Source organism: Balaenoptera acutorostrata, chromosome 11, assembly GCF_949987535.1.
Source record: "Balaenoptera acutorostrata chromosome 11, mBalAcu1.1, whole genome shotgun sequence".
Taxonomy (NCBI): Eukaryota; Metazoa; Chordata; class Mammalia; order Artiodactyla; family Balaenopteridae; genus Balaenoptera; species Balaenoptera acutorostrata.
In genome coordinates, this window is record NC_080074.1 from 101,408,039 (window position 1) to 101,430,049 (window position 22,011).

The 22,011-nt window shown below is 50.8% G+C and overlaps 1 protein-coding gene across 1 annotated transcript in view; it reads left to right on the top strand.

Moving 5' to 3' along the window:
* VWF (von Willebrand factor) overlaps positions 1 to 22,011 on the top strand; it is a 151,706-nt gene that overhangs the window by 60,326 nt on the left and 69,369 nt on the right. The window contains exons 15-19 of the mRNA XM_028163508.2: positions 3,905 to 4,100; positions 4,788 to 5,003; positions 8,614 to 8,854; positions 14,348 to 14,442; positions 16,485 to 16,645. Coding sequence (XP_028019309.2) covers positions 3,905 to 4,100; positions 4,788 to 5,003; positions 8,614 to 8,854; positions 14,348 to 14,442; positions 16,485 to 16,645 — 909 coding nt within the window. The remainder of the gene's footprint in view (positions 1 to 3,904; positions 4,101 to 4,787; positions 5,004 to 8,613; positions 8,855 to 14,347; positions 14,443 to 16,484; positions 16,646 to 22,011) is intronic.

Consider the following 22,011-nt stretch of genomic DNA (forward strand, 5'->3'; position numbering starts at 1 on the left):
CCGAGATCTTTTATGGAGGTTATAGCTATTGATATTTATCAGATTAGAAATTAAATCAGAGACATTTATTAATTCATTAAAAAATAACAAGAGTAAAGCGACTACACATTGACATAAACATTAAAAAATCTGTTTTCCAAAACAAAATTAGGTAGTGAGAATACCATTGTTTTATGTTTCTGCAAATTTCTTTAATGGCTGGCTTAATGGAAGACAGCTGGAGTCTCATCTGCGTCTGGCTTCAGTCTTCTGTAATATTACGTGTCATGCAGACTCTGGAAAACTCCACTGCGCACTTGTACAGAACGAGAGGGAAAAAGCCAAATAACGTTTTTGTATGATTATGAAAATAGTTTTGGCCTCGTGGACCCTTTGAAAGGGTCTCTGGGATCACCCCCTGCCATGGGTCCCACGTCCACACTTTGAGAACCCCCGCCCTGAGCACATTAGGATCCCTGGAGAGTCCCCTCCTGCTTCTGGGGGTCCCGTGTTCCATAGGCCCTCGGTATGATCCCGTGATGGGCGCCTGGGGTGTCCTCGATGACATCCTGGTGTCCTCCATCCACGTGATGTCATGTTCTTTCTCTTGTCTTTGAAGACCCTGAGAAAGTTCCAAATGAACACCTTTTTTTCCTTTTATAAAAAATAAAACTGTGACCACACACTATAGAACATGAAGGTTTTTGGAGATCTTATCAACCCCTCGAGTACAGTTGGAAATAAAGATCCTATCTTTTTTTTTTTTTATAAATTTATTTATTTATTTATTTATTTATGGCTGTGTTGGGTCTTCGTTTCTGTGCGAGGGCTTTCTCCAGTTGTGGCAAGCGGGGGCCACTCTTCATTGCGGTGCGCGGGCCTCTCACTATCGCGGCCTCTCTTGTTGCAGAGCACAGGCTCCAGACGCGCAGGCTCAGTAGTTGTCGCTCACGGGCCCAGTTGCTCCGCGGCATGTGGGATCCTCCCAGACCAGTGCTCGAACCCGTATCCCCTGCATTGGCAGGCAGATTCTCAACCACTGCGCCACCAGGGAAGCCGTAAAGATCCTATCTTTTCTGGAGCAGGAAAGTGACTTACAGTCATTTGGTTACGGAGTGAGAGCAGAACTTGGGTCTCCTGCACCCTGGTCTTCAAGGGAGGTGCCCCTGTTATCCGTCCCACTTTCTCAGGCATCTCCCACCACACCGAGAGGGCGCTCTTGATCTGTCCGGTGCCCCTCCCCACCTTCAGCAGGCACATGATATCTTGGTCTTGTCTTGGGTGGCTGACTTCCCTGTCTCAGGTTTATTTGTCTCCTCTGAGGAGAGAGGGGGGACTTGTTTTTGTGGGAATGAGATGCAGGGTTATCACTGGGGCTGTGTTTGGTCAGTTTGGCTAAAGAGAAGAGGCCTTCTCTGGTCAAGACTCAGGACGGGGCAGACGACCCCGGGGCCTGGGGAATGTCCTATGTGTTTCGGCTGGAGGAGGAAAGGGGGCGTTTGTGGATGGGGTGGAGGGAACGTGTCCCCATGCTGACCCCGGGGTTGGTGGGGACCGCCGAGGTGAAGACACCTGCTGGAGGTGGGACAGCAGGGAGCGGCAGGGCGGGCACCCCCCGAGGCAGCAGCCAGATGAGGTGGGATGAGGAGCTGCCGGGGGCTCCCCGGGTGAGGTACGGATCCCGAGGTCCAGGCAGCGGGGCCCTGCCGGCCGTGATGCAGGCCCAGCTCGGCATTAGGCCAAGTGGAGTAGAAAGGACTCTCTGACACTTTTCATTCTGTCAGAAGTGACACTGCTATTTCAGATAGCAAATAGCAAGTGCGTTCTCCAAGTCCCTGATCTTGGACAGTTGAGGCACTGGGGGCGGGGAGGAGGGCAGCCTGGCCTGGCTTCCACGCGCACACGCACTCTCCTAACCCTTGCTGAGCCAGCCTCTGAGACAAGCCCCAGGGACGGAAGGAGACAGCCTTAGAGAGTGGAGGAGGGTGGAGACGGCAGACCTGGCGGGTGTGCCAGAGGTGACTTGGGAAGCATGAGGCACTCAGGGCCTGAGAACTAGGAGGGAAGAGAGCGGACACTGAGACGGGGGTGAGGGGACAGACGCATCCCTGGCGTCACTGCTTCGCCGGGGCTGGCCTTGGGTGTCGGCGTCCAGAGGAGAGCCTCGCTCACTCATGAATCTGTCTGGACACTGTTCAACCATCCACTCACCGAACTGGTGGCCGAGGTACAACAGTGAAACAAAGCAGAGCAGAATCCTGGCTTCGTTTAGTTTAAATTCTAATGGGGGGAGGCCGACAGTAAGCAGAACCAACAAGGAAACTGTGTCACGTGTTAAAAGGTGATAAATCCTGGCGAGAGAGAGAGAAAGCAGAGGAGGGGCAGGAAGTGCTAGGTGGGAGGATTGACGTTTTCATTGCGAGGTCAGGGAGGGGCTGGTGCCTGACGTGCCAACACTTGCTATTTGTCAAGCAAACGAGGAAACGTTACTCCATCCTCTTTCTTATTAATGATATTTACTTGGGTACATTTTATTTGGGTTCGGAACCCTCACTAGATTGTTCGTCCTGCATCTTGTCAAGTCCGAGCTGGAAGGGGCTCCAGGAGATGACCTTACGGAGCCCGGCCCGAGCAGGTGTCAGAACACAGGGAGGTTCCGCAGCCACAGTTTAACTCTGGTAAATTGCAGAGCAAGAATCAGGGCCCTGGGGTCCCAGCCTTTGCTCCAGTTTGAACCAGGACCCTCCTCAATAGAGACCAGCAGATGCCCCCGGCTGTACCGTGTGAGAAGACACGCTCGACTCCCCAAAATGTTCCTGAATGTGCATCCCAGACTCAGAAGCATGGAGAACAAGCCACGTGCCGGTGGCCTGCATCCCCTCCTGATCACCCTCGCAGGCTGCCCTGGGGTCCTCGCTGACCCCCACCTCCTCCGATCATGATCACAACCCCCGGGGTCCTCTTGGCTCAGGGCCCTTTTTCCTCAGTGATGCTCAGTGGCCAAGTCAAAATCAAGAAGTTAGGAAGGGGGACGGTGGCTCAGTGTTTAAGAATCCGCCTGCCAATGCAGGGGACACGGGTTCGAGCCCTGGTCCGGGAAGATCCCACATGCCGTGGAGCAATTAAGCCCGTGCGCCACAACTACTGAGCCTGCGCTCTAGAGCCCGTGAGCCACAACTGCTGAGCCTGCGCTCTAGAGCCCGTGAGCCACAACAACTGAGCCCTCATGCCGCAACTACTGAAGCCCACGAGCCTAGAGCCCGTGCTCTGCAACAAGAGAAGCCACCGTAATGAAAAGCCCGTGCACCGCAATGAAGAGTAGCCCCTGCTCTCCACAACTAGAGAAAGCCCGTGCGCAGCAACGAAGACCCCATGCAGCCAAAAAATAAATAAATAAAATAAATAAATTTATTTAAAAAAACAAAAAGAAGTTAGGAAGGTGTTTTTCTTGGTCACCCAACGTTCTAAGAAGACTTGCACCATAACAGTTCAGCCTGCTTCGCCCATGTGTGTGGCAGAGATAAGTGTGCAAGAAAGGGGCGCTAGCTTTGCACTCCATGCCCCTGGGCATCTCCTCTGACAGGCAGGGTGACGGAGCTCCGCGCATCCACCAGTCACAGCTCTGTGACCTCAGGCAAGTCGCTGTCCCTCTCTGTGTCCCCGTCTTTAAGTGACAGGATAGTCTCTAAACCCTTTCCTGCAGGACAGGTCTCTGACTCTAAGGATTTAAGAGGGGGCACGGAGCTGCTGGTGAAGGTACTGCAGTTCCTGTTTTATTTTCTTTTGCAGCCTAGGGCTTAGCTGTGGTTTATTAAATTCATATCTATTTTTCACCTGGGGATCGCTTTTGACGAAAACCAGCTCATGAGAGCAAGGAAGCTGCGGCTGGTTTGGCGGCTGCTCCACGGTGGTGTGTCCCCCGCAGCTGTCCCCGGTCTACTCGGGGAGGACGTGCGGCCTGTGCGGGAATTACAACGGCAACCAGGGGGACGACTTCCTGACGCCCGCGGGCCTGGCGGAGCCCCTGGTGGAGCACTTCGGAAACGCCTGGAAGCTGCGTGCGGACTGCGAGGACCTGCGGAAGCAGCCCAGCGACCCCTGCAGCCTCAACCCGCGCCTGAGTATGTGAGCCCTGGACTGGGGGCCCCCGGAGCCCCGAGCTCCCTCGGGTTCCAGAGCATTCCATGGACGGTGCGCCCACCGCGGGGGGAGGGGCAGGCGCGCCCCCAGAACCCCGAGATTCCCCTGGGTTCCAGTGCATTCTGTGGATGGTGCGCCCACCGCGGGGGGAGGTGGGTCTTTGTTTTCACCATCAGCATTTGATGATCTTCATCTGGGTCATTTATTCTTCAAAGTCTCTTTATTGAGCACCCTCCGTGGGCCACACCCTGGGAAAGAAAAGAGTAGGGCGTAGTTCTTCCTCTGGATGTTCTCGGTCTCTCGGAGCAGCAATTAAATTATCGTAAGATAGATGCACGGGGCTGGCCATGGGCAGATTCGTCTGCGGTAGCGTCCTCAGGCCTACATCGACTGCTCCCCTTACCTTCTTACTCATCAGGGAACTGTTTCTCCCTAGGAAATGTGGTTGATTATGTATTTAAGCCATCAGGAAAGTATACTGGCTGCGGAAGAAAAATCACCATGATTCCCAGACCTGAGAGAATTTGTTTTTACCGCTGCCGCAGCGAGGGAGGGGCGGGGACGGGGATTTCGAGCCGGAGCCCGTGACCCTGGGGTCCGCGCGCGCATCGCCTGCGGTCGCCTCAGACCGTGCGGGGCCCCGGGCCACGCCGCTCCTCTCCCCACAGCCAGATTCGCGGACGAGTCCTGCGCCATCCTGACGTCGTCCAAGTTCAAGGCCTGCCACGGCACCGTGGGCCCGCTGCCCTACCTGCAGAACTGCCGCTACGACGTGTGCTCCTGCTCCAACGGCAGAGGCTGCCTGTGCGACGCGGTGGCCAACTACGCAGCGGCCTGTGCCCGGAGAGGCGTGCGCATCGAGTGGCGCGAGCCCAGCTTCTGCGGTGGGTGCCCTCCCCGCCCGCCGCCCCTCCACTGCCACGCCACCTAGCGGGATCCACTCGGATGCCTTGCGGCCTCCGCGCTGGTCCCGTTCAGAGCGCTGTCTGGACGGGCCCAGGGCATCCCCTCCCATCTCCTCTCGATTCTCATCTCCCCGAAGGACAGCGCGGTGGGGACGGACCTGTGCCTGGAGGGCAAGTTGACCCCCTACCTGGGGCCTAGAACCTTGCCGTCCCTGCCTGGCAGAGATTTCCTGTGGTCACTGCCACCTAGTGTGGGATGCATGTAGGGCCAGCTTGAGGAGTCAGTGGGCCTCTGCATCCCTGGAGGATCTGATGAAGTGATGGGAGATGCAGGTACCAATCCTCTGCTTATAACTTCAGGCAAACCATCAGGGCAGTCCCCGCCCACATCTCCAGCACTGTGTGAAGTCGTATAAAGTAGAATAACATCCTTGTCCCCAGACGACGTGAGAGTCCCACCCTGCACTGTTAGATGCCTGGCACCCGAGTTGGTATCTGCCCCGCACTCTGGTCCCTGGTTGGTTGTTACTGTCGCTCTGGGAACATTTGCCGAGTGCCCTGCGTGGCGAGGCTGTAGCAGTGCTTCAGGGCCTCGACCTTCCTTTTTGAGGCACAGGTGGAAGCTGCCTCCTTACTAGGTGCCTGTCACACTGAGCAAGAGAATTAGTAGATTAAGGCAGGGGCAACCAAGGAAGGCTTTCTGGAGGCGGTGCACTTGACCAGGCTTTTAAAAAGCACTTTCTTGACAAAAATGGTTTCTGTTGGTGGAATAATAGTTGGGATGCGTAGAAGTGAAGGCATTCAAGCAGGATAAGGTCTAGTGGATACTCTGATTTATAGGGTGAAGTAGATGCATTTGGAGACTAAAATGTCAGTGGTTCTGACAGAGCAGGAAAATAGGAACTACAAGAAACGGTAAAAGGACTTAATATCATGTATTTGAAGAGAAGTTTAGGTTTAGGGGCTCCAGAAGTGTCACTATTTGGGGTCAAATGAGCCAACTTATGATTCGAGTCTAAGCCACCCTATAAAAACAAGAAGCAGAGACAAAGTAAGGATGAAACGGAACAAGTGTTTAGATGTGTGAGGTTGTGCCCCTGTGCCTCTAGCCCTGGGGTGTCACGGGGTCACGGGCCAGCAGCTGGGAGAACTGAGGCTGGGACCTCGCTGGGCAACTTACTTCGAGTGCTTTACTTCACCCTCCAAAAACCCTTATTAGCATTTGCTGTTCAGAAACTGGGGGCGTAATTTGGAGTAAGTGGCGTCTGTCTGTGACTATGCTTTGGTTGTCCCCCCAATGTTAGCAATTATGCATTATCCCTGTGCTACAGCATCCGAGGGATTTCCTAATTTAGGACAGTCTCCCAGCATGCTGAGGGTTTACCGAAATATTCTTTAAACTTTAGGAGCAGCAGTTCTTAACCTCCACCCAGAACAGAACAAGAGGGGGTGAGCTGACCCCGCAGCAGCGGGCGCTGAGCTTTGTTTAGAGTTTCCTGGCTCCTGAGGCAGGAAGTGTGGGTGGTGGGAAGGACCTGTCCCTGGAGACTTTTAAGGACAAGAGAAGTCTGTCTCTATGAGTTGAACCAGTGAAAACCAGCCAGGTGGTCACGGGTTGTCCCTCTGAGGCCCGAGGAAGGTAGGCAGGATGCCTGGGTTCCTGCCTTCATCCTGCACCTCATTTTCCCTTCCTGAGAAATGAACAGGCTCCCTAAACCACTAACTCCATCCCCAAGAAGAGGCCACACCCACTGGGGGACACGCCCGGAGCAAGGCCTGATCGCATAGCTGCTTTGCAGGGTGCTGTGAGGAGACTCCAGAGAAGCAGAACACATGTTTTTCCTTGTAAACTGGTTATGTTTCCTTTGGAAAGACAAGACCACGGGCCCCTGGCAGGCAGGGACCAAGTCTTACCGTCTCTGCATCCCCCAGCCTAGCAGAACCCCTGCCACGCTGTGGACACACAGCCAACATCTGTTAAACCGAAGCACATGACCTCGGGACGGAGGAGAAATTGAACACAGGTCCGAGCCAGCTCCCCAGAGAGAAAAGCCCTCTGGGCTCCTGCTCCTCCTGGATGGGTGAAATTGCCCTCTTAGTCGTAGGCGCAATGGATTGAATGGGATTCCCATCTTTATGGCCCAACGCGTCCCATCTTAATCTGCCTTTGCTCTAAATATTCATCCAATGACCCAGCCTCTCCCCTGGTTCAGAGAAAAGCCTGTGTCTAAGCCCCTCCCCTCAAACACCACCCCCGGAGCAGTTGTAGGCAGGGAGGTTGCAGGGCTTGGGCATTTCTGAGGTTCATGGCCAGGCTTTCCCTTTACAGCTTCTGTGGGACACAGCCAGCGGGTTTCTGCCTGAGAAATGGCTTCTAACAGGGAGGGGAAGGGTTCTAATGGTCCCGGGAGGAGTGTCCCCAGAGTGAGATTCTCATTTCTTGGACGACAGCTGATCAGCAACGAGAAAGCGTTTTGAAAGAGCCAAGGGCCTCCCCCCACCCCCCCAGTAAAGAATTCCATCATCAGGCGAGAGCTCCGTGAGTGCAGAGTGGGCTGAGTGCTGGCCAGGACCCGCCGGCGCTGGGTCCTCTTAGGAGAGGACCTTTGTCTGGAGCGTGTGGAGCTGGGGCTGCATTTCCCCTGTTATCACAAGGGCAATAAAGCGGCAAACATTCACCACCTGCCAGGCACGGCTCTCAACTCACTTAACCTTCGTAGCGACCCAGGTGGACGTTAGTTTTATATTCCAGAGAGGACACTGCTAACTCGAGGTGGGCTGGGACTTGAACCCAGGAGTTTGGGATCCGGCGCCCACTCCCTCCCTCAGCTGCTCTGCCGCGTTGCCGTGCTTCCTGTCAGCCTGTGTCTGTTGTGCCGTTTCTGTGGGGGGGGCCGGGGGGTGGGGTGAGGGCTGTGGGTAGGTGGGCGCTGCCTGCTTTGCTGGGGCAGGTCCAAGGGTGTCCCTGCTCTTTGTGACTGGCACGTCCCCAAAGCCTGGTTCCTAGGGGACCGTTTCCTTTCTAGAGCATAACGGTTAGGAGCATGAGCTTTGGGGTCGCAGAGAGCTGGGTTCAAATCCTGCCTCGGCCTCTCCCTGGGAGGCGTGACCCTGATGCGTCACTAAGTTAAGTTTCAGGTTGCTTACCTCTGGGGGGGGCGGGGCTGTGAGATCTAAGGCATTGAGAGGCAGCCAAGGGCGTTCAGTAGGTGCTCAGCTAAGGGAGCTGTTATTCTTATTATCATCAGGGAAGAAATGCCCTTGCTTGTCCCCGCCAGCCCTTTTTAATGTTTACAGCCCTAAAATCCACCAGGATTTCTGCTATGTCCCAGGCTTTGAGAATTCAGAGATGACCAAAGCAAGGCCCCCCTGGTTAAGCAGAGGAGAAAACGTGTGCATCCGTGATTAGAACAGACATTCGTGAAAATAAAAACACACTTTGGCTCACGGTGGGAAGAGAAGGCGGTGACCGCACAGATATGACTGGGGGTCCCAGCGGCAAGGGGTGGCACCCCCGGTCCTAGAACCACAGTCCTGGTCCTCTTAATGCTTCCACTGAGGCTGTCCTTGCCCCGCCCTCTCTCCCCAGCGCTGAGCTGCCCACGAGGCCAGGTGTACCTGCAGTGTGGGACCCCCTGCAACCTCACCTGCCGCTCCCTCTCTTACCCGGATGAGGAATGCACCGAGGTCTGCCTCGAGGGCTGCTTCTGCCCCGTGGGGCTCTACCTGGATGAGACCGGGGCCTGTGTGCCCAAGGCCCAGTGCCCCTGTTACTACGACGGCGAGATCTTCCAGCCCGAAGACATCTTCTCGGACCATCACACCATGTGGTAAGTCGAGCAGTGGGGCTGGGGACCTCGGGAATGGCAGGGCTGGGAAACGTTCCTCCGTGTCCTTCATTTCATGGATGGGTAAACTGACGCCCAGGACAGGCAGTGCCTGTCCAGCGTTGCACAGCGAGTCGGGAGCAAAGCTGAGATTTCATCCAGGTCTTCTGACTGCCTTGCTGTGCAGGGCACTGGAGCTCCAGGCTGGTGGCAGAAGTAAGTCATGAACAGTAAGCCAGCTGTTACGTGTGGAGCCCCATTTCTCTGCACTAGGTCTCAGCTTCCCTTTTCTAGAACAAAAGATGGCAGTTCTCCTTGCCCCCCTCCCCTTCAGCCTCCTGTCAGTGTTCTCAGGCTGAAGCACTTGAGCCAGGAGAAGACATACCACAGCAACATTGCCTCAAGGGTGTATTGCTGTCCCGACTTGCTTCATGCTTTTCCCGAAAAACAGCTCCAGGTCATGCACGCTTCCTGCTGTCCTTCACCCAGGCCCTTGGTCATGGTCAGTTTCAGCAGGGCTGGCACGGTCGCAGAAGAAATTTGTAACAGAACATTTATAAACACCTCATTGGCACCAGTTCTGTCCCAGTGCCGGGCTAGAGATTGTAACCTAAAGATGAACCAGACACAGGGTGGGCCCCAGAGAAGCTGACAATCTACGAGGGAAACCAGTTGAAATGTCCTGATTATGGAAAATTTCAGACATCAAACTGGAGAGAATAGTGTAAGGAGCCCTAATGCATTCAGCCCCAGCCTCCATAATTATCACCACTTTGCCATTCTGATTTGATCTATCCCTTCCTCCCCTTTTTGGCTGGAATAATTTAAAGAAAACCTCAGATATTATTTCATTTCATCTGAAAATTCTTCAGTATGTATTTCCAACAAAGAAACACTTAAAAAAATAAATCTAACCATAATACCATTATTAACCTAAACATTAACAATCATTCCTTAATAACATCTAATATTCAATCCATGTTCACTTTTTCCTGATTGTCTCAAAATGTCTTTTTACAATTGGTTTGCCCAAGTCAAGATCCAATCAGGGTCTGCACGTTGCATTTGGTATGAAGCTTTTTCTCCTCACTCCAGTGAGATTAATTTGTTATCCTTCCCAATCTCCTATATCCAAAGTGGGTTGTTTACACTTGTATTAAAACGGTTATGGTCATTGGGCCTGGATTTCTGCAAAAATGTGTGAAATCTCCCCTCTAGACTGTGACCTCCTGAAGAGTAGAGACTGTATCTTAGGCCCTGATCCCTAGTAGCTAACCGTTCTGATACAAAGTAGGTACCATTCATGTTTACTGAGATGAAATAACTATATTTGGTAGACTCGCCATATCAGAGCCATAAAAACCCCTGCTCATTCAGAAAAGGGAAGGATCTCTTCCGTTTGGGAGGAATTGGGGAAGACTCAATGCAGGAGGTAACTTTTGAGTTTGAGGAGGATTCTGCTGGCAGAAGTGGGGTGGAGGGTTTTGGGGGTGGAGCTGAGGTCCAGGGACTGAAATGCACAAGGCCTACTCATCAATCACCAAGGTAAGTCTTCTGGGGGAACATATGTGTGCATGAGGGAAAGGTAAGACCGGGGGGAAGTTGGGACCATCATCAGGGGTCGGTCTTTGGAAGATAAGGTGAGGACTGATGCTTGAGCAGTAGGCCATAGGACCTCGGAGGGTTTGAGCAGAGAGCAAATAGGGTCAAAGTGTAGTTTTAGGGAGTAAGTTCTGGAAGCTGCATGAGTTATGAGGTCAGTTGTGGGAAGATGTTGACATAGTCTAGTCGGAAGGTAAGGCCCTGGGCCAAGTAATAGCAGCAAAGACGGAGGGGGTCAGGAGCTAGAGATGCTGGGAAGGTAAACAGACCAGTGGGATGTTTGGGAGGAGGGGTAGGTGTATTGAAGGTGGTCCCAGGGTTCTGAACTTGAATGCTTGGGAGAACAGCGAGACCAAAAACTGCAAGAGGACTCTTTGTAGGTGGAGGGAAGAAAATGAGTTCGGTTTTGGCCTCGATGACTTTGAGTGACCAAGAGGGCATCTTGGTGAATGAATGGAACCGATGGCTGGACTTATGGGTTTGGAGCTTGAGTAAGAGATTGGGGCTGGAGGTACCAGTTACAGCCGTGAGAGTAGCTAGGCTTCTAAGAGGGGAGGACCAAAGATGTGAGAACGTTCAGAGGACCAGGGGAGGAGAAAGGGGATCCCATGAGAGAGGCCGAAGAAAAAAGACCAGCGGAAAGGGCAGAACCAGGAGAGGCCCATATCATGGACATGAAGGGAACAGGGGAGTAGTACCATCTTCTGTTGGCTTGGGCATTTGGCCTTAGCCCAGTGGTTGTTTTACCATAGTTGTCGAGCTATAATATTCAAGGTGTTTCTCTCTGGGACCTTGAAACAACACTGTTAGGCAAGCAGGACTTGCTTTTTTAGTAAGGAATTGGAGGCTTAGAGAGATTATGACTTTCCCAAATCACCCAGCAAGTGGCTGGAACCCAGGGACCCTTGAACTCTTCATGTTACATGGAGAGGAGGCTGTTGAATTTGGCGATCAGAAAGTCACAGTGGTTCCCTTGTTTCATAGTGTGGTGAGGAAAGAAGCCAGAGGGTAGGGGGCTGGGGTGACTCGGAGGACAGCAATGTGGCTGGTATTGGTAAAAATAACCAATTTTACCATATCGGAAGCACAAGGAAGGTTGGGGGGGACAGCAGCTCCTGGGTGGGCAGGGGGCCAGGGGGTAGCCCTGGCTTCAGGCTCTTCTCAGGGTTTGGGCATCAGTGGCTTCTCCGTGACCACCTCCTCTTCCCAGTCTCCCCTTCAGGCACCAGGGCTGAAAGCTGTAGATCATCTGTTTTTTCACTTCATTTAGAAAATTGGGTTTCAGGGAGAATGTGAGCCAGAGGGAACTCAGGGCTTGTCTGTGGCTATTTATTTTTATTCTTTTTAATTAATTAATTTATTTGGCTGTGTTAAGTCTTGGTTGTGGCACATGGGCTTCTCTCTAGTTGTGGCACGTGGTCTCCAGTGCGCGTGGGCTCAGTAGTTGCGGCGAGCGGGCTTAGTTGCCCCGCAGCATGTGGGATCCTAGTTCCCCGACCAGGGATTGAACCTGCGTCCCCTGCATTGGAAGGCGGATTCTTAACCACTGGATCACCAGGGTTCTATTTTTATTTTTATTCTTCTGACAACACACTGCAGAATCAGCACAGCTGGGGCAGGTGCTAGTGACGCCCGTGGAGAGGTGGTAGGAAGGTGCAAGCACACGTGGCCTGGAGGTTTCTCCAGACCATTCGTGTGGTATCCAAACAGCCATCACAGTGTGTGCTCACTCCAGGTAGGCCAGCTGTGAGCCAGGAGTTGACTTTTAACCTACCTGCAAGGTTTTCTTTTTTTTTTTTTTTAAAGTAAAATTAAGCTTTTTGGTCATGTCCAAATGATAGCTGGAACATGGCATTTGGGGGAGGATCTTTTTAAGCCAGGTGTTAGTTAAAAACCAGAAGCGCAGAATCTGCATGTGCCCAGGGAGGGAAGGGCTGATTCCCTTGTTCATTCAACAAATGTTGATTGAACAGCAGTCACGTTAAAAATGTTCAAAATCATTATAATCAGCGAAACGCAAAATGAAGCAATAAACGTTACTGCATATCTGTTAGACCGGGGAAATTTGAAATCTGGGTAATGCCAAGTGTTGGCAGGGCCATGGGACATGGGGCCCCTGACCTGCTCCTGGTGGACACAGACTTGTTCAGATACTCCCAGTATTGTTTCAAAATCTCAATCTGATTATGTCACACTCCTGCTTGGAATCCTTCCAAGCCTTCCCCTCAACAGGCCTTAGGGTGAAGGTCAAATCCCTCCCACGGCCTCCCAGGCCCCATGGGATCTGACCCCTGCTACCTGTCCCCTCTCCAATGCCCTGGCCTCTCTTGAATCCTGAAGGTGCTTTGTTGCCTTCAAACCCAAGTCCAGTTGTACCTGAGAGAGCCAGGGGCACAGTCTATGCAAATTGGACATCCACACCTGGCAGTCCCACCTGGGCATATATATTAGAGTTCTTCACGTAGGGTACATGTACGAAGATGTCAATCACAGCCTTGTTTACGGTGGCGAGGAGTGAGGGACAATCTTCCATGGCTTCTACCCTCCTGGATCTTTTTTTTTTTCCCTAATTTTTGGCCACGCCCCTAAGCATGCGGGATCTTAGTTCCCTGACCAGAGATCGAACCTGCTCCCCCTGCAGTGGAAGCTCGGTGTCTTAACCACTGGTCCGCCAGGGAAGTCCCTGCCCTCTTGGATCTTATAGTCCAGTGGCAGAGAGAGATGTTAACCAAATAATAACTCAAATGCGTGTAAAGTTACAAGTGTGGTAGGAAGCAAAGTATGTGGTCTATGAAAGCTTGAAATGGGGTGGGGACAAAGACGGTTTTGTGTGTGTGTGTGTGTGTGTGTGTGTAAGTGATGTCAGGTCAGAGGAAACTGTGTGCAGGAGCGTTTGCATTTGAGTGGGGCAATGCACCTTCAAGATGAAAAGAAGGCCAGGGGGATGGATAGGGGACAGGTAGCAGGGCTCAGACCGTGTGGAGCCTGGGAGGCTATGGGAGGGGTTTGACCTTCATCCTAAGACCTGTTGAAGGGAAGCTATTGAAGGATTCCAAGCAGGAATGTGACATAATCAGATTTGGGTTTTGCAAAGATACTTGGGCTGCCACGAGGTATGTGTTTTGGAGGGAGGTGAGGAGAGATGCAGGACATCAGTCGGAAGGCTTCTGCACCATCCAGGTGACGGGGGTGGGGCTCAGCAGTGGAGATGGAGGTGGGTGTGGCTTCCAGCGATATTCAAGCCACCAAGCCCAAGGCTTGGATGCATAGGGTGTAGGGGGTGGGGAGAAGGCAGTGTCAGGGCTGAGCCCTGGGTTTCCGGTTTGTGAAACTAGATGGATGGTGGTTTCATTCGAAGCATCCAACCCCGGGGGGAGAATTGGCTTTGGAGGGGGATAGTGAGTTCAGTTTTGGACACACTGAGCCACACAGGTGGTTATCACATAAGCATTTGAATACGTGGATCTTAAGTTCAACGGAGAGATCGGAGCTGGTGACGTGAATCTGTGAGTCCTCTCTGTAGTTGAGGCTGGACTTGCAAATGGCAAACACAGTAGGAGGAGGAGAGGGGGGCTGGGATGAGTCCGCAGGGGGGCGGAGCTACAGTGAGCCTGAGAGGAGCAACCAGCAAAGTGGGAGGAAAACCAGGAGGGATGTTTTGTTTTCTTTTCGTAGAAGGATGGAGCAGGCAACGGGGATGACTAATGTGGAAGGAGGTCAAGTAAGAAAAGAAGTGAAAACAGTTGCACTGGGTCCAGTGGCGTGGAGGTCACTGGTGGCCTTAGCAGCTGCGTTTCAGCCGGGTTATGGGATGGGAGCCCGGCCGGAGGGGGCAGAGCACGCTGTGGGAGGTGGGGAATCCCTCTAAGTCAGGCTGTGACCTCCTCTCTGCAGCTACTGTGAGGATGGCTTCATGCACTGCTCCACGAGTGGAGCCCCGGGGAGCCTGCTGCCCGACTCGGTCCTCAGCAGCCCCATGTCCCACCGCAGTGAGTACCACCCGCAACGGGCTCTCCTCTGCCTCTGCTCAGGTGGGGCGGGTGAGGGAGCTGGCTGCGTTCAGGCACGCGTTTGTGTGTGTGACTTCCAGGCCTGGATGTGCCTTTGCATGTACACATCCCAATTGTTGAGGCAGGAGGAGTTTTATTTTGTGATGGGGAAAGACTGAATTGCCTGCAGGATGGACCAGGGAGATCTCTCTTCTGCCCACGGCGACCTTAACCCAGGGAGCAGCTGTGGGTACAGTGGTCCTTCATGGCCTCATTTTACCGAGGGACACGGTGACCGCAACACCTCTTTAGAAAGCTTCTCTGATGGATTTGAGACAGAGGGGTTTGGACTCGGTGCCCTCAGTTTGAAGGTCCCAATAGGTGCTGTGCTGTTGAAGGACAAGGCACAGGAGGGAGACCTGGTGGGACCATATTCCACGTTTGTGGATCAGAAGGGTCCAACGTCCTCGCTTAGAAAGGACCCTCCTAGTAGGAGGGAGCGAGATGCCTTTAGGCAGATAAATGGGCTATTTTCAACCTCCAGCTTGACCTCTTCGCCCTACCTCTCACTCTCCTAAGGCCCCCTCTCTCCCAGTGACACAGCTCTGTGCCTGCGTTTGTTTTCCGGCTGGTCCTGGTGGGGAGTCCAAGAACAGGATGCCCGCATGGCCGGGTGAGGGCCCACCTCTGGGTCCTCGCTGTGTGCTCACCTGGTGGAAGGAGCGAGGGAACTCCGTGGGGTGTCCTCTAAGGACGCTAACCCCATTCCTGAGGGCTCCACCTTCATGACCCAATCACCTGCCCCAAACCTCACCTCTTAAAAGCATCACCTTTGGGGGTTAGGATTTCCACATGTGAATTTTGGGGGGATACAAACATTCAGTCCATAGCAGACCTCAAGGTCACTCATCCCTCTGCCTCTTTCTTCTTCCCGCTCTCTCTCATTGTAACGTTTTTTTCCGACACTCCAGCCCTCTCTGTTGCATTCTGCCTCTTAGGTCTGATGCTTCTCTTGCCCAGAGTCTTCTAGCCTAGTGACAGGAAGGTATTTTTTTTTTTCAAAGTCAGGAAACTCCTAGAATTCTGTGCCATTTGGAAAAGCCATTTAACCTCTTAGGGTTTCAGTTTCCTAACAAAAGTTTCCATATAAAAACAAGGCTGGAAAATCTTGTCCATAAGAGATACTAAATGCTACATATGTATGTAAGATACAAATGCTATTCAATGCATCAGGGTTTTTGAAACACAGGTGCTGTGTCAGTTATCTGCTGTCATCATTTACTCAGTCAACACAGTGATACCTACTAATTGCCAGGAAATAGAACAGTGAACAAAGCAGACAAAAGTGATACCTACTAATTGCCAGGAAATAGAACAGTGAACAAAGCAGACAAAACCCCCTGCCTTCCTGGAGCCTATGTTCTAGTGTGTAGGTGGGGTGGGGGTGAGCAATCAACAAAGAAGGAAAATAAATGGTATATTAAATGGTGATGTCGGCGTGGAGAATGACAAAGCAGGGCGTGTAGGAGTGTCCAGGGATGGAGTGTTACAGGTTTAAATAGAGCCGCTGGGATGGCCAGGGGCTGGGCAGAGGATGCCATGTGAGCAAAGCCCCCTTTAACGTTGTTGTGATTAAATTAACTAATTTTAGGAATTTAAAATTAAATGTGTTGGAGCAAAGGTTCCTTTTAAGCACCCAAGCCCAGGTCCTTTAAAGCCTGGCTCTGGATGTTTTTGCAGTGCGTCCTGATTCAGTGCAGCAGGCAACAGCAGGGTCAAGGGGGCTGAGGACCGCGGGCCATTAGAGGGATGCTGAGCTCGGCAGGGGCATCTTCAGTGTAGGCAGAGGTCAGAGCTCAGATGAGTAGATGAGGCTGCCATTCAGGACCCAGCTGGAGGTCCAGCAGTGCCTTGTCCCAGGGCGTGGGCAGCCTGAGCCTCTGGGATTGAGTGACTGCACGCAGGGGGCAAAGGTGTACAGAGTAGAGGGCAGATCCATTCACCCCTTCGATGATCGTCTCTTTGGTTTTCCTGACTCCAAGGTAAAAGAAGCCTGTCCTGTCGGCCCCCCATGGTCAAGCTGGTGTGTCCTGCTGACAACCCGAGGGCTGAAGGGCTGGAGTGCGCCAAAACCTGCCAGAACTACGACCTGGAGTGCGTGAGCATGGGCTGCGTGTCCGGCTGCCTCTGTCCCCCGGGCATGGTAAGCCACCCAAGCCGCAGGGGGATGGCGACCTGCCGGGTTCCCGCGGGCAGGGGACAGTGAGGTGGGCTGCGGAGGCAGGGAGAGAAAGAAACAAGAGCTACACAAGGACGGCACTGGGGCTGCAGACGGGGTGCAGGCGGGGGCAGGGGTGAGTCCTCTGTGGCTGGGGCTGCAGACGGGGTGCAGGCGAGGGCGGGGGTGAGTCCTCTGTGGCTGGGGCTGCAGACGGGGTGCAGGCGGGGGCAGGGGTGAGTCCTCTGTGGCTGGGGCTGCCGCCGGAGGCAGGGGGAGAGCTGACGGGAGAGCTGGGGTTGATCTTGATCTTGGTGAGAGCTGACAAAAATACAAGAACTTAGCACGGCCGTGCCCTAGGAAGCAAGGCAAGGATTTCCAGAAAATACTTAAAAGTGCTAACGGGCATTTCCACGAGAATTCTCCCAAGGGCTCCATGCCATTGTACGAAGATGAGGAGACACATGCACGCACACACACACACATACACACACGTGCACACATTTCTGCGTATGATTTGCATTTATGTGTATAACTCTGTATCTCAAGAGAAGACACTGCCGTCAGCAAGCCGCGGGCCCACCAATCCCTTCCCCACACCGAGCCTTGTTTTCCTCATCTGCAGGGTGAGCCCTGAGGCCTCGGTCAGCTCCTAGCACCCCGTGTCTCTGGGGCTGAGGCTGCAAACCGTCGCGCTCGGCCAGCCCTGCCTTGCGGTCCCCCAGCTGCTGGTCTGCGGCCCACCTGGCTCCTAGTGCGTCCTGCTGGTGGCAATGGCCTGAGCACACCCAGGCCCCCTTAGCTCCGTCCCAAGTCTAGTCTTAGGACATCTGTGTATTAAATATACATGGACTCTTCTTGTCACCCTGAAGGATGCAGCTTCTGGATTCTTCTCTTTCAAATGCATCCCGTCTTCTTGCTTTCTCTAATTCCCCATACCCAACGTGAGCAGTGAGGGCTGGGGTGGGAGTCCTAGAGGCCAGAATTGGTGGGGGGAGGCAAGATGGCCCTCTTACGGCTGTAAAGGTCATTCATGATGCCCAGGCCTCGGCTTGGGGGCAAGTATCCTGGGCTGTGGGAGCTGGAAACTCAGACGCATCACCAGCGGCCCTCAGGAAGGCTGCGGACTGGGGTGTGTGCAGGGCACACGGTCTCTCTCTTTCCCTCCAACCCTCTCTCCTCCGAGACGGACAGACTAGCTGTTAACCATTCTCCCTGCGTGCTCCCTCCCCTCTGTCTTAGCCTCTGAGGATTCTAGAACTGTCTTTTCTAATGGGGGAGCTAGAGATTGGCCAGGGAACAGCCCCAAACTGGAAGAACTTGTTTGGTGCCTTAGCAGAAGGAGGTATAAAGGAGGGGGAAACTCAGACAAGAAATAGGAGCGTGGAGAGGAAACTTCCATATTGTTCTTTTCTACCCCGAGGGCCTCTTATTTTGACTGTTCCTTCTCCATACTTGGAGAAGAAATTCTCCCGACATCAGAGAAAGCTCTGGCAAAAAGAGGGATGCCACTCAGAAGACTGGAAGCATGAGGGGCTCTTTCAAACGAACTTTTTTTTTCCCCACGAAGGAAATAGTACAGAGAGTCTTAAATATTAGTAACCACAATAATTGCATTATTGCCCCAAATCCCCAGTGGAGAGCGAGGCCTTGAATGCAGGATGAGAACGTGTCGTTAGGGACTCGTGGGCACTCCTGCAGCCTCTGGCCTCCCGAGGACAGTCTCTGGACATCTGTCATGTTAACAAGGTGTCTCTCACCCCAACCGCACAGGTTGTGAACTTGAGGCTTGTGGGATAAGGGACTGGGCTGTTTTCACAACTGCTTCATTATGATGCCAGCTAACATGCAAGTCGTCGAGGCCAGATCTGCGAGCAGGAAAGTCTGGGTGATTTATGAAGTGCGCCGTGTGCTGGCTGCCGCCCGCGACCCGTGTTCTTGGCCTCCACGCAAAGGAAGAGGAGCCGAAAACACTGTTTGGGCCCATGGGTGCAGACATCCTCCGAGGGGGTGTTTCTCGTTCGGCTATCCCCTGTGGAAGGTGGGAGGCTGCGGCATGTCACTGAGGGTTTGGGGGAAGAGGTCAGGGGTTCTGAGGACTCGAGAGGGGGAGGGAGCAGCTCCTTCCTGGGGGGCAGATCCACAGGGAGCAGGGAGAGTAGGAACAGGGGCCCGAGGGCCCAGCTCCCAGCCCGGCCTCACCGCTTCCTGGCTCCTCGCTTTTGCACATTCACTTTCGCTGAGCCTCAGTTGCCTCATTTGTAACATGGGCACAGAATTCCTGCTCTGCCTTCATCACACATGGGCCTGAAGGAGTCGTATGTGAAAGTGCTTTTAAAACCAGAAAGTGCTATGGGATCATGGGAATAGCTTTAGTTGTTGTTTTCGTCCATAACCGAGGCTGTCTCAGAGGCTGGGCCGGCCCCCTCCTCTGGTCCATGGGAGAGACCCAGGAAGGGCCCATTTTCATAAATTTCCAATCTGTTGTGGACCAAAGCTTTTTTTTTTTTTTTTTTTGTAATGTCTGAAACATTTATATTAACATATTTCCATACATATTTCCATACAAATACAAATATAAGATTTTTAGAAATTTCATGTAATGTCTGAAACATTTATATTAACATATTTCCATACATATTTCCATACAAATACAAATATAAGATTTTTAGAAATTTCATGTAATGTCTGAAACATTTATATTAACATATTTCCATACATATTTCCATACAAATACAAATATAAGATTTTTAGAAATTTCATGTAATGTCTGAAACATTTATATTAACATATTTCCATACATATTTCCATACAAATACAAATATAAGATTTTTAGAAATTTCATGTAATGTCTGAAACATTTATATTAACATATTTCCATACAAATAACCCAATGAAAGTTTAGTATTAGTTGTTTTGTTTGTTTTTTTATACTGCAGGTTCTTATTAGGCATCAGTTTTATACACATCAGTGTATACATGTCAATCCCAATCGCCCAATTCAGCACATCACCATCCCCACCTCATCGCAGTTTTCCCCCCTTGGTGTCCATATGTCCATTCTCTACATCTGTGTCTCAACTTCTGCCCTGCAAACTGGCTCATCTGTACCATTTTTCTACGTTCCACATACATGCATTAACATACGATATTTGTTTTTCTCTTTCTGACTTACTTCACTCTGTATGACAGTCTCTAGATCCATCCACGTCTCAACAAATGACTCAATTTCGTTCCTTTTTATGGCTGAATAATATTCCATCGTATATATGTACCACAACTTCTTTATCCATTCGTCTGTTGATGGGCATTTAGGTTGCTTCCATGACCTGGCTATTGTAAATAGTGCTGCAATGAACATTCGGGTGCACGTGTCTTTTTGAATTACGGTTTTCTCTGGGTATATGCCCAGTAGTGGGATTGCTGGGTCATATGGTAATTCTATTTTTAGTTTTTTAAGGAACCTCCATACTGTTCTCCATAGTGGCTGTATCAATTTACATTCCCACCAACAGTGCAAGAGGGTTCCCTTTTCTCCACACCCTCTCCAGCATTTGTTGTTTGTAGATTTTCTGATGATGCCCATTCTAACAGGAGTGAGGTGATACCTCATTGTAGTTTTGATTTGCATTTCTCTAATAATTAGTGATGTTGAGCATCTTTTCATGTGCTTCGTGGCCGTCTGTATGTCTTCTTTGGAGAAATGTCTATTTAGGTCTTCTGCCCATTTTTGGATTGGGGTGTTTGTTTCTTTGATATTGAGCTGAATGAGCTGTTTATATATTTTGGAGATTAATCCTTTGTCCGTTGATTCATTTGCAAATATTTTCTCCCATTCTGAGGGTTGTCTTTTCGTCTTGTTTATGGTTTCCTTTGCTGTGCAAAAGCTTTGAAGTTTCATTAGGTCCCACTTGTTTATTTTTGTTTTTATTTCCATTACTCTAGGAGGTGGATCGAAAAAGATCTTGCTGTGATTTATGTCAAAGAGTGTTCTTCCTATGTTTTCCTCTAAGAGTTTTATAGTGTCCAGTCTTATATTTAGGTCTCTAATCCATTTTGAGTTTATTTTTGTGTATGGTGTTAGGGAGTATTCTAATTTCATTCTTTTACATGTGGCTGTCCAGTTTTCCCAGCACCACTTATTGAAGAGACTGTCTTTTCTCCATTGTATATCTTTGCCTCCTTTGTCATAGATTAGTTGACCATAGGTGCGTGGGTTAATCTCTGGGCTTTCTATCTTGTTCCATTGATCTATGTTTCTGTTTTTGTGCCAGTACCATATTGTCTTGATTACTGTAGCTTTGTAGTATAGTCTGAAGTCAGGGAGTCTGATTCCTCCAGCTCCATTTTTTTGCCTCAAGACTGCTTTGGCTATTCGGGGTCTTTTGTGTCTCCATACAAATTTTAAGATGATTTGTTCTAGCTCCGTAAAAAATGCCATTGGTACTTTGATAGGGATTGCATTGAATCTGTAGATTGCTTTGGGTAGTATACTCATTTTCAAAATGTTGATTCTTCCAATCCAAGAACATGGTATATCTCTCCATCTGTTGGTATCATCTTTAATTTCTTTCATCAGTGTCTTATAGTTTTCTGCATACAGGTCTTTTGTCTCCTTAGGTAGGTTTATTCCTAGGTATTTTATTCTTTTTGTTGCAATGGTAAATGGGAGTGTTTCCATAATTTCTCTTTCAGATTTTTCATCATTAGTGTATAGGAATGCAAGAGATTTCTGTGCATTAATTTTGTAACCTGCAACTTTACCATATTCATTAATTAGCTCTAGCAGTTTTCTGGTGGCAGTTTTAGGATTCTCTATGTATAGTATCATGTCATCCGCAAACAGTGACAGTTTTACTTCTTCTTTTCCAATTTGTATTCCTTTTATTTCTTTTTCTTCTCTGATTGCCGTGGCTAGGACTTCCAGAACTATGTTGAATAATAGTGGTGAGAGTGGACATCCTTGTCTCGTTCCTGATCTTAGAGGAAATGCTTTCAGTTTTTCACCATTGAGAATGATGTTTGCTGTGGGTTTGTCATATATGGCCTTTATTATGTTGAGGTAGGTTCCCTCTATGCCCACTTTCTGGAGAGTTTTTATCATAAATGGGTGTTGAATTTTGTCAAAAGCTTTTTCTGCATCTATTGAGATGATCATATGGTTTTTATTCTTCAATTTGTTAATATGGTGTATCACATTGATTGATTTGCGTATATTGAAGAATCCTTGCATCCCTGGGATAAATCCCACTTGATCGTGGTGTATGATCCTTTTAATGTGTTGTTGGATTCTGTTTGCTAGTATTTTGTTGAGGATTTTTGCATCTATATTCATCAGTGATATTGGTCTG